At 40.3% G+C, this 12,725-nt stretch overlaps 1 protein-coding gene across 1 annotated transcript; it reads left to right on the top strand.

Annotated features, from left to right (window-relative positions):
• Window positions 1-3,584: 3,584 nt before the first annotated feature.
• On the top strand, window positions 3,585-12,547 carry chrnb4 (cholinergic receptor, nicotinic, beta 4 (neuronal)). Its single transcript, XM_061039401.1, has 6 exons — window positions 3,585-3,960; window positions 6,667-6,812; window positions 8,312-8,356; window positions 8,585-8,694; window positions 9,069-10,119; window positions 11,756-12,547. The coding sequence occupies exons 1-6, from the start codon at window positions 3,909-3,911 to the stop codon at window positions 11,891-11,893; spliced, it is 1,542 nt and encodes a 513-aa protein (XP_060895384.1). The 5' UTR covers window positions 3,585-3,908; the 3' UTR covers window positions 11,894-12,547.
• Window positions 12,548-12,725: the final 178 nt, after the last annotated feature.

The raw sequence follows: 12,725 nt of genomic DNA, 5'->3' as shown, positions 1-12,725 counted from the left end.
AATCTATCTTCCTAACTCTTGCTGCATGGCATACTGGACACTTCACCTTCCTGTCTATCATTGAGAAGCTGAATGCATTAATGAACAGGCTAATCTGTCTTCATAGAGACTATCCCAAACTGACCGCTCAGTCTGATGCAACAGATATGGACTGCTAACATAAACCCACCCACAGGGTGACTACTTCTCACTATTTCCACACTTTGTATACAAGAAACAAGTGTAAAGGTTTCAACTCGTGATCATTCAGTCAGCAAAATGCTCCCCCTCCCATTGCTTCTTTTAAAACAACAGACGGTGAAAATGGATTGCTTACAGGGATATTAATCAATAAAATTAGAAAAAAAAATGTTTTGTCAGTGTATAAAGCATCTTGTCAAGTGCTAAACATGAGATTTGGTAACAGACGAGCAGGTTCAGTGACAAACTCTAAACTATCACAGAATTTCCTGGATAGATGCCAAAATATATTTATATAATGAATGTTACTATATTTCTTTTATCAAGTTATTGTAATACTGTGCATAATACACAGAAGTGGATAGTCTTCTGAAGTACTCTGATCAATTTCATACAAATACCCTATCAGAATGAAAAACACTTGATTACAAAAAAAGTGCTGCATTCAAAGTTTTAGTTGGTGTGAAAGAAGTTTTGGTTTCAACTTCTTTCTAATATATAAAAGCAAAACTACATAAGAAGAAAAAGGACTACAACTTTTATTACACTATCATAGTTTGTTGTTGAATGTTTTACAGTGAAGGATTCATTTGGCATTTTGCTCTTGTTGCTGGTTGCGCTGATTATAACTAAATGCTATGTTGCCAATGAACCTTTATTTGTATAGTGCCAATCCATAACAAGTGTTATCTCCAGACCCTTTACAAAAAGTAGGTAAAAGACCTTACTCTTTGTTATTTAATATTACAAAAGAGCAGGTAAAAAGACCTTACTCTTTGTTATTTAATATTACAAAAGAGCAGGTAAAAAGACCTTACTTATTACTATATTACAAAAAGCAGGTAAAAGACCGTATTCATTGCTAAATTACAAAGAACCAGCGTCAATCCATCATGAGCGTAGCATAAATTGTTGTTACTACATTCTTAAGCTGCCGACAATGTCTAGGGGAAAAATGCAATGTTTCCTTTGAATATGTAGTGTAGAAATGCGACGAATCAGATGAACCCTTATACAAAAAAGAAATTAAAGTACAGTTCCTCTCTACCTCTGTTTTTCTTGTTGTTATTCTGTAGTTACATTGAATACATTGACTCAGTCGAAACCCTGCAAGATGATGAAGAATACACCCAAACTATGAGCGACCCTTTGACATTCAATTCATGCTTAACCTCATATGATTAAGTGAAACAAGTTTTATAAGAACCTGAAAGGAAGCAATCAACACACACACACACACACACACACACACACACACACACACATATAGAGAAAAAAAAGTCAGAAGAAGACTTAAAAATAAAGCATCTCACATGAACCAATGAGATGGGGTTTACCCCCCAGCAGGCATTCGATGGAGGGAAATCGATATCCTCACATGAGGCTGCGACTCTATGGTACTGAAGCCGAGCACTCCAGGTAATGAACTGCCTCCTTGATATATTTCTCTCACAGGGTGGTATTGCAGTGGTGCAACATGGTACTGCAACAGCAGCAATTCTTTGATTAGCCATCTCTCTTCCATCACACTTCCCTGGCATGCAGCAAAATCTCTCACACACGTACACTAAACAGTCCGTCGCCATGTCAGCATGTCTGTTCATGTGGTTCATTCCATCTTTCAGACTGCAGAGAAAGAGAAAAGTCAAATACAACCTCCAGCATCATCTATGTGATGTGTCATGTCAGTTCCAGGTTTATATCACTTTTTCTGCTATGCAGCTATTGTTTCATTATTATTCAACAACAAAATAACTATATTAAACTCTTCTGAAATGTAATGCACATTAGTTAGTCACAAGTCTCTGTCAGTCTCCTCCTGTCAGGATCCTTGGAGCTGTTTCCTGTCTTTATTGTGTCCACTGAGAGTCAAGACAGGGTCCCCCCAGGCTAAACTTGATTAAGATGATTCAAGGGCAGGAGCTAAAGTCTGTTTAGGATGATAACAGAACACTTTATAGCCAGACCAAAACAACAAGGCCTCTGCAGACAGCAAAAAAGACACAGACTATGCTGTCACCCTTAAAGTAATTGATGATTGCATGCCATATTGCATAAACAATTATGATACAATTTTACTATACATGTCTGAATGTAGGTGTAGGAAAGGATGTCTTAAACATGTTTTTTTTAAAAAGAAAACCTAAATTAAGATTATTTGACAATGTTTGTGTGTGTGTGTGCACGTGTATACAGTATATCCTATATATATATATATATATATATATATATTATGCATACAGATGGACTAAGATGTGACCCCGAATGACCCATGAATTTAAATATTTATCTATGTTTATTCTTGTGATTTCTCACTGTAAATCCTGTATCTTAAAGTAACGTCCACTCCTATTTGCCGATTGTATATCTTTTTGTTTGTTCACTTCGACGAGCTGCACTTTGCATAGTGGCTACAAGTCAGAGGGTAGTTACTCATTCTTTCGCCGAAGCAGAAAGAGTGATATTTAAATATAGGCCTATTGCTTTCTAAAGATAATATGTATAATGCACACATATGATTCCACAAACATATAATAAAACAGTGCAGTCCATGGCCCTGACCCATCCATTCACCCTAATAAAAGACAGGCGAGGTTCAAAACCTAATCAGCTCCCATTGATCTGCTCTTAGTGATCCAGAAAAGAAGTATGTGGAGCAAATCTATAATCCCTTACAAGTCATTGAGGCTGCTCCTCATGCATGATACAGTTCCTTTACTGGCCATAGTAATGAGGCTTTAAGCAGTGTGATGACTGTAAATCTGCTACGCTAAGATTGCACTGCCCCTGATCTGACTGGACCTCAGCTCACTAAATCTTACATCCTGTGCCACAGAATAATTGACTGTCCACTCTTGAGCACACTTGCCAAAGCAGTGTGAAGTCAGCAAATGATCACAGGTCACCGCGATTTGTCAACCTATGTTTGTTGATGGGAAGTTATTTAGGGTCCCCATTTGTAGATCGACATCTGTACTAAGGTCTCTGGGTTGTGTATTTGTGGTTTTGGATAAAAAAAGCTGTGAGAACAAAAACTGCTGATTTACAGTATAGACAGAGAAATAGTGTATAAATTCCACTCTGAACCTGCAGAGACCTTAATAATTTGGATTTTTTTTTTTCATAAAGTTTTCAAGCAGAGTCAAATGAATAAATATCATGTGCCATTTGTTATAAATGGAGATGCTGGATTCATCCACACACCATCAAGAAAGAAACAATACTTATTTTGTTTGTATTGACGCCTGTCTTTGCCATTCCCAGTGCAAAAGTATAATTATGGCAATGATATAAATCAAAACTTTAATTTTTTGAAACAACAAATGGCACAACAAATGTGCTGATGTGTGATCAGCATGTAACCTACCACCAAAAAGCATCTACTAAGGTGGTGTAAACTTGCAGTAGCTGTCGCTGATCGGAGTCCTGGTATAGGACCTGCGGGACCTGCTGGGGGAGGATAGGCTGCTGCGCATAGACGGAGCGTAAAGAGCTGTTTGTCTCGAGGAGGGAATGTTTATGGGCCGAGTAGTTTCAAAGTCGCCAAGCCGTGCAGTAACAAGTCTCGCTTTGCGGTTAATGATCTGTTTTTTTCAGACATTGGGCACAGTGCAGATTAAGTGTCCAAACTGTGAGGAGTCCGGCATGTCCGAAAGACAGAGAGCTGACGACCGCAGCTTTGAGGCTTCATCACTGACAACTTGCGCGGAGCAGATGGTGCCGAAAAAATGACTCGGGCTCTCCCCATCATACTCGCTTCCTTTTTCTCTTTGCTTCACGGTAAGTGTGTAGCCTATTTCTTACCTTATATGACTTAATTATTTAGTAGGCTAGCTAATTACGGAAGTTCAACGCTTTTATGTGTGCCTGCTCCAAACTGATTTGAGTAAAAATCCCATGTTGTTAGTGGATAGTCTTTTTGAGAGGCGTTTCAAATTATAATTGTAAATGCATGAAGTTTCAGTGCAGTACGTGTGTGTGCGTGTCTCTGTGTGTCTCTGTGTGTGTGTTAAGACACCCAATTTATTGCCCCATTTTTGTATTGGAAAGTAAATCCTTTTTTAAAGGGCCTATACTTTTTATTTAAATATGCTTAAATAGGCTTAAAACTTAAAACTCCTATATTCCACAAGGGACAATTTGATGAGTCTTTCCTGCCATCAAAGTTGACACTTGAGGGAGGAAGATATTTAGTGTATGAGAACAACATACAAGTATCCAAACATATAAAACAAAGAATGGTTAATATAAGAAATAGTTTCCTAAACCTGTAAAAAGAAGAAAAAAAACATCTTTATACATACTCTATAACAGCTCAATCAACCTTGGCCATGTTTTGGTTTATTCTTTGGTTTCATTCTTCATGTTCTAAGGACTCACACTGTATAAGATTTTTGTAGAATCATGTTTTCAGTTTTCTTCACAGAGTGACCTTATCAGCTCCGCAATGGCTGACTCAAGCAATGTATTCACACGCCTGACCTCACTCTCCATCAACATAATGTCAACATAACCCTCACTTTACAAATTCAATCTACGCACACACTCACAATCACACACACTCACACTCTCACACACACGTAAAAAACACACACACACACACTCTCTCACACACACACACACACAGACACACACACACACACACACACACACACACACACACACACACACACACAGACACACACACACACAGACACACACACACACACACACACACACACACACACACAGACACACAGACACACACACACACACACACACACACACACACGCACACACGCACACACACACACACACACAGAAGTGGCCTTGGCAGGGCAGATTTTGTATGACTGGTCTCTAAAGGGCTTCACTACACATCATCTGTTAAAGGGTGCTGTGAGATCAGATTGTGTTTGATGGGACCTCACTAAAATGACTGACACGGCACAGTCGTGGCAGCATGCTCTGACACATTGGGCAAAGCTGAACCCTGCCGAGCTCCGGGTGTGCTGATAATGACACACAGCAACTGAAAAAAAAATACTGGGGTTAGAAAGTCTTATTTTGTTCTTGCTTAAACTGTAGCATCACATAAAGCTGCACAAAATGCACATGTGCAGATTCTCTGAGATTATGCAGCCATGCAATTCACTCTGCTGACTACTGACAATAGTAGCAGTTCTTCCTCTGCAGGCCCATCATGAGTAAGTCCACTCAGCTACTCCAAACCACATGTGGGGTCATTAATAACTAGCTGCATGTAAGGAAAATGGAAGAGGTGTTGCTACATGTATTCAATCTGTTCCAGATGAGAAGCAATGATCATCAGTTTCAATCAGGCTTGAGTTCACCTCTGACACAGGCTTCATTAATCATGGAGGGAGGGAAGAAGGCAGAGTTTCAGTGTCGGTATTCTTAGCTTCTTCTCATTTCAAACGTACAGAGCATCCAAAAGTTTGGTTAAAAAGAAAAGCCGACTTCTTAACTTGCAGTCTAATCATCTCCCCTCCACCAACAATGTGATTACTTTGATATGACTTTGCAGTCTTTAAATATAATTTCCACAACACAGTCATGTCTGGCTTTCCTAATTGACAGCTGCTGTTTTCAAAAGGACCTTGAAAGTTATATGTGCAGTCACTAAATGAGAGTCTGTGGGATTCAGGTGAACTGCTGAAGTAAGAAAAGTATTTTGCCAAAGAGATTTGTTCATTTCCTTTTGTTTCAAGAATCTCTAAAACAAAAGGAAGTGAACAATGCAAGAGTGTAATAAAACAGGGTAGCAGATAGCTAGCTTATGGTTCATTAGACTGCATCAACATAGTGTGAAAGCATGGCCATAGTACCCAGGCTTCCAATCATAGCATAGACAGGTACTTGTATCCACTACATCAGAATCAGTGATACTACCTGCCCGTTTCCTGGCCCGGGACTGGTATAAGTCCTGGATGAGGGGGAGGATTTTTTCTGCAGTCCTTATAGTCCGTTGCAGTCTGTGTCTGTCCAGTTTGGTTGCAGATCCAAACCAGACAGTGATGGAGGTGCACAGAACAGACTGGATGATGGCGGTGTAAAACATGATCAGCAGCTCCTGGGGCAGGTTGAACTTCCTGAGCTGACGCAGGAAGTGCATCCTCTGCTGTGCCTTATTTCTGATTGTGTCTATGTGGGAGGTCCACTTCAGGTCTCCAGAGATTGTGGATCCCAGGAACCTGAAGGAGTCCACAGTAGACACTGTGCTGTTCAGAATGGTGAGGGGGGGAGTGAAGGGGGGCTTCTCCTGAAGTCCACTGTCATCTCCACAGTCTTGAGCGGGTTCAGCTCCAGATGGTTCTGACTGCACCAGAGAGCCAGCTGTTCCACCTCCCGTCTGTGAGCAGACTCGTCTCCGTCCTCAATGAGACCGATGACGGTGGTGTCGTCTGCAAAGTTCAGGAGTTTCACAGAAGGGTCTCCTGAGGTACATGTGAAAAAAGTTATCATTGATCTACATTGTGACACCAGGTATCAGCTGTGCTGACTCAGAGGAGCGTCTCATGAACTGGCTGCTGGGAAAGAATCGCTACAATCCACTCATCCGCCCGGCTGTCAACAGGAGCGCCAGAGTCACAGTGAAGCTGCAAGTGTCTCTGGCTCAGCTAATCAGTGTGGTAAGACACCAAATACTTCTGCCCACTGTGAAGATATCTGTGTATTTATTAATGTGAGTATGAAGGAGATAATACATGCTGGGGAGACAGAAGAGAAAGACAGAATGAAAGGAAGTTGATAGTAGAAAAGACAGAGCAGAGCCACAAAGCTTTCACAAAGCAGTTAATTTCACAGCGGCCTGCACAGAGAAGCCATAGCTCTGAAAGAATGGATGAAGTGGAGGATAGATGTGGTCAGCTGTGATCTCTGCCTCTGTCATGTTCAGATTGAAACTTCAGCACATTGGATTAAAAGGGGCCATAAAGCTGTTTCAGCCACAGTGATAGAGCCTCTACTCTGATTTACAGTGGACGCTCCTCCCAGCTGCAGACCATGGCAGCGTGGTTCATGCAGCCTCATTTTATGAGTTTACATTGTAATACTTGGAGTAATTGGAATTTGATATCAATTTTTTTTAAGGTGCATGTCATGACAGTGTGATGGGAATTTTATATACAAACATGTTGACAAGCAATCTGAAATGCTTCACAGTTGGATTGGTTTTATTATGAACTTAACCTCAAACTAGACATTGATTCGAAACGGAAGGTTCATCTGGCATTGTTTAGTAAGGTCACTTCTCTGCGCTCAAGCCTTGACTAACTCTGCTTTAGATTGTCATTTTGCTTTTACACATGTTGCCGCTTTTAGTATCATCTCAGTTTAACGGTGGAGTTAAAAGACTGCAGACCACTAATAAGTCACAGTGTCAGGCCCAACAATGCAAGATGGGCTGGTCCACCAAGTTTGGTGTAAAGATACCAACAATAAAAAGTGATCGAGCTCATAACCAGGTTTTATGCAAAATGTGACTTTGAATTCAGGGAAACTTTGCATTGTGATGCATAATGATTAACAAAGGAGGAGAACACAAAAGTACATATATATATATACATAAAATGCAAATTCAGGGTCGCTGGTGGTGCAGTGGTTAGTGCGCGTGCCCCATGTATGGAGGCTGTGGTCCTCCCAGCGAGCGGCCCAGGTTCAAATCCAACCTTTGGCTCCTTTCCCACATGTCATTCCCCACTCTCCCTATCCCTGATTTCCAACTCTATCCACTGTCCTATCTCTCCATTTAAGGCACACACACAAAAAAAATATTTTAAATAAAGGCAAATTTAAAGCAATAACAATTACAATATATATAGATATAGATATAAAAAAAATGTACAAATATTTAGTTAAAGGTATGACAAAGAACATGTGCAATTTGCAATAATCTACTTGCGTTTTTGTTTCCCATTTAACATGATGTGTTAACTGTTAATATTGTTGTGTATGAAGGTTATTAGAGTATTTAGATTTCTGGCTTAAATTAGCACTTAGCATCAGCATATTTACAGTCTTGGGTATTACAGAGACTATTTATTTTTATCTTTTGTTTTAGTCTGACTCAAATGTATTTGTGCTTGAGCAAGTTCTCAGAATAATTGTCATTTCTCTCGTACATTTCCAGAATGAAAGAGAACAGATCATGACCACAAATGTCTGGCTCACTCAGGTAAGTTTGATGAATCTCTGTGTCACAAGCTGCCAGTCAGCCTGGGTCTTGTTAAATGTCCTTCCATCTGAACTTGAATTAAACCGTATCCTTTCATCCTCTTTAAATGTGGAACAAAACACTTCTATAATTGTGCTCTAAATATATTTCACTGATAATGAAGCATGTAATGCGAATTAAGTTGGTCCCGAGACAGCAAGTAGAAGGTCTCTCCGTCTTTCTCTCCAGCACTGGGAGGATTACAGGTTATCCTGGGACCCAGCAAAGTACGAAGGTATTGACAAGCTGCGTATTCCCTCCAGGCACATCTGGCTCCCTGATATTGTTCTGTATAACAAGTAAGCATTATCTGAAAACCCATTTTGAGATTTTACAACGATTGCAGAAATAATAAAAAAGACGCTTATTCTTTTTTTAGCCATATTCTCCAACTGATTTACTTGCGCTTCTTCAGGTTTTATGTACAGGCATCTTTAATGCACCTTTAAGTCTATCCTATTTGGTTTTGAATTTTATTTGGAATGATGCAGAAAGTAACTTTTTTCTTATCTTCCTCATGACTGCACTGTTTAGTTTATATTTTGTGCAAAAAATACTAAATAGAAAACACATGAAGAAAAGAATGAAAGCATACTGTATGTTTTGATGGGGTATGGGTATTAAAGTTCCCTCTCTCCCTCTCTCTCTCTCTCTGCCTTTTTTTTCTCATTAGTGCTGATGGTACTTATGAGGTGACAGTCTTCACAAATGCTATAGTCCTCTTCAATGGCAGCATCAACTGGCTTCCTCCAGCGATCTACAAAAGCGCCTGTAGGATTGAGGTCAAGCATTTTCCCTTCGATCAGCAGAACTGCACCCTGAAGTTCCGCTCCTGGACGTACGACCACACAGAGATCGACCTCATCCTCAAGTCTGGGGTGGCCAGTATGGACGATTTTACACCCAGTGGGGAGTGGGATATCTTGGCGCTGCCAGGCAGACGGACTGTTAACCCTTTGGATCCCACCTATGTGGACCTTACCTATGACTTCATCATCAAGAGGAAGCCGCTTTTCTACACCATCAACCTGATCATTCCCTGTGTTCTGATCACCTCTCTGGCCATCTTGGTCTTCTATCTACCATCAGACTGTGGAGAGAAGATAACCCTCTGCATATCCGTCCTTCTGGCGCTCACTGTGTTCCTGCTTTTGATCTCAAAGATTGTCCCTCCCACTTCGCTGGATGTGCCTCTGATTGGCAAGTACCTGATGTTCACCATGGTGCTTGTGACCTTCTCCATCATTACCAGTGTGTGCGTGCTCAACGTGCACCACCGCTCTCCCAGCACTCACACCATGCCCTCCTGGGTCAAGCTGATATTTCTGGTCAAACTGCCCGCTCTACTCTTCATGAGACGCCCTTGTAATATCTCCGCACGCCAGAGACTTCGCCAGCAGCGGTGTCTGCGGGCGAGGAGAGCCATTTTGGGCGTGAGTTACCCAGTCGCATCTAAAACTGGTATCACCATGTCGTCTGCTGCCCTGCTATCCCCAGACTGTGTCTTTCCCACACCAGGGCACAAAAATGTACCTCCTCCACTGAGTCACAGCCACTGCAACAGGAAAGGAGACCTGCAGCCAAATGACCTTACAAGTTGTTTTGCTTCCACCCAAGATCTCCTGCAGAACAGAAACTCAGACTGGTCCGCCGATGTCCAGGAGGCTGTAAACGGGGTCCGCTATGTGGCGGAGCACATGATGGGAGATGATGACGATCAGAGTGTATGTAAAAACATTTCAACTTTATGTCACGGTTCTGAATATTTAAACAAAGGAAAGAAGACCCAATTGCAGAATTAACAAAAATGATTTATTTAAAAAAATGGCAAAACAAAATCTCACTCACTCAGGGGTCCAAAAATTAAATAGCCCACAATTAGTCCCAAAAAGTCCAACAGAAAACAGGGACATTATCAAGAAGCAGAGGAAACACAACATGCATACCAAAAATGCTAAAAAAAATTTTTAAATCTTAACCGATTATAAAAACAAGGGTGACCATACAGCAAGGACAGTTCAACACATTTTTAAAAATGTAATCTTCTGAACGCACGCCCTTGATAATTCAGGCAGACCGCGAGATCACACACTTGATGTTTGTGGTAAGATACGATCAAACTTGACTTCAGAAGAACAAAATATGGACAACATTCAACGTTGTCATCTGGCTCTCCTGACGTGTGTTCTATTTTGCAGCCGACAACAGAACTAACTGCGTAATACAATTTGTAGCGTGAGCTGGAGGTGAATTGTAAAGATACACAACATCAAGTTATCGACTCTTCCCAGTCTGATGTCATTGGCTATTGCGTGTATTCCGTCGTAGGCAGCCCAACCTGGAATCTTTCTCAGGATCAGAGAGGCTCGGACTCGATCGGGAGCAGTAAATTAATTTTATTGACACTATACTATGAGGATTGAGCCACGCTCAGTATGTAGGAGACATTTTTCCCACAAAGATGCATGACACAAGAAATAAAAATAAATCATTGAAATCTTATGAGTCTAAAATGAATGAAATGATCAGAAAACACAATTGCATTGCAGTTTCAAGAGTTTATATGGCAAAAGGGTTTACATTTTTAATCTAAAAACTGGTAAGGTAAGAGTTGAATTAAACACTGTCCTCTTCCATTTTTGACCCAATAAACTGGATCAATAGTGTTTGTATGACATGATAACATTTACGGTAAAGTCTGTGACCTCTGAGGCACAGGAAGGAATAACCTTAAGTAGTGGCTGTGACCAGCAAATTGATGACTGACTTTAGGTAATCAATTGCTTCCTCTGATAATCAATACAATAAGGAGGGAACCAGGCGTGAGGAATTACTCGTTCCAACAACTACCAAGGACAGGGCTGGAAATGGGGTTAAAGGGTCAATAGATACGTCAGTGAACATCTCTGCAATCTATAAATGGTCAATATGGACGTGATCCTACCAAAGATAACTTAATATAGTTATGTCTTTATAAATATATTAAGTCTTTCAATACCTGAAAAATACATTTCTCTAACAAAGCAGTATAACTGTGATGAGTGAATGTAACACAAAAATGAGAAAGATTGTAATAAAAACATTTTCCCCCCATTTCTACAATTCATGAGCTCATGAATGTTATGTAAACCAAGAGATGTTACATAAAAGTGGCAACATGGTAAAAGGCATGACATTAAAAAGAGGAACACTCACACCAATTCATTCATTCACTCAGATACACTCTCTGCCCTCCATTGACTCTGCCATACTGATGTTTAAAAATGTCTGTGTACATTTTCTTTTTACAAAAAATGGTTTACAAAAAATGTTGATTATAGTGTTTATATGTGGTTTCTTTTTTTTCTTCACCTTTTTTAGGTAATAGAGGACTGGAAGTATGTGGCCATGGTGGTGGATCGGATGTTCCTGTGGATCTTTATGATTGTATGTGTGGTGGGAACCCTGGGCTTATTTCTCCAACCTGTCTTCCAGACTCAGATTATTCCGAGCAAGTGAGCCAGCATAGACACCCCTCGCATGTGACGGAATATAAATACCACAGAGCAAATTAAGGTTTACTTAAAAAAAATTATACTGTATGACAAGAAAGACCAAAAGCAGATGTTCCTCTGTAGCTATTGAGAGGTGTTTCTGTTGTAAGCTTAAAGCCTTTGCAGCCATACTGGTTGGTTAGAAATTACTACACTGCAACTCAGCATGTGCCAAACTTCACCACTAAGGCACCCTGATATGCTTATACCAGACAAAGAAGTACTTGCAACCACTTATCAGAGGGACCAACAAGATATAAGTCCATGATGGCACCTAAATACAATATCTGCTCTTAACCAAGACTGCAAAGTTAGCGACAATATAACCCTTTACAGGACCTGATATATTGAGGAAATGGTACAACTGAAAAGGACCCATTTCAACATCATAGCGCTGAGGTAATTTTTCTTGTCCATAAAGGATTCTGCAGAACTGGACTGAATGTAACATTTACTGCATTTATTTATACTGAATTGTTGCATAAATATACCCCAATATAACAGACATATGAGGAATATCTGCTTGCTGTCAGATGACAATTGATTTTCTTTGTGTTCAAGATGAAATGTGATGTGTGATTAAAGAAGGGATAATAAAGGTAAAATGTGCCCTCTTTCAGTTTGATTCAATCTATGAAATCACCAGTAAAGTCTTTAAATCGTCGGGGTCCAGCCAAAGTGCTTAGTTAATCTTTGATGCTGGTGATAAAGTTTATGCTCAGAGCCAATACATTAGTCGAAGATGTGCCAAAAGGACATTTCATCAAAAAGGCTAGATAGCCATTCACTTGAAACGT

Source organism: Labrus mixtus, chromosome 1 (genome assembly GCF_963584025.1).
Source record: "Labrus mixtus chromosome 1, fLabMix1.1, whole genome shotgun sequence".
Taxonomy (NCBI): Eukaryota; Metazoa; Chordata; class Actinopteri; order Labriformes; family Labridae; genus Labrus; species Labrus mixtus.
The sequence above is the reverse complement of the archived record's forward strand: the minus strand, read 5'-3'. Positions and strand labels throughout refer to the sequence as shown.

Excerpts from the sequence above, each read along its gene's own strand:
- chrnb4 (XM_061039401.1), top strand. The coding sequence starts at position 3,909 with ATGACTCGGGCTCTCCCCATCATACTCGCTTCCTTTTTCTCTTTGCTT. Across the intron at positions 6,813-8,311 it reads TGGCTCAGCTAATCAGTGTG|AATGAAAGAGAACAGATCAT; the intron begins GTAAGACACCAA and ends GTACATTTCCAG. Across the intron at positions 8,357-8,584 it reads CAAATGTCTGGCTCACTCAG|CACTGGGAGGATTACAGGTT; the intron begins GTAAGTTTGATG and ends CTTTCTCTCCAG.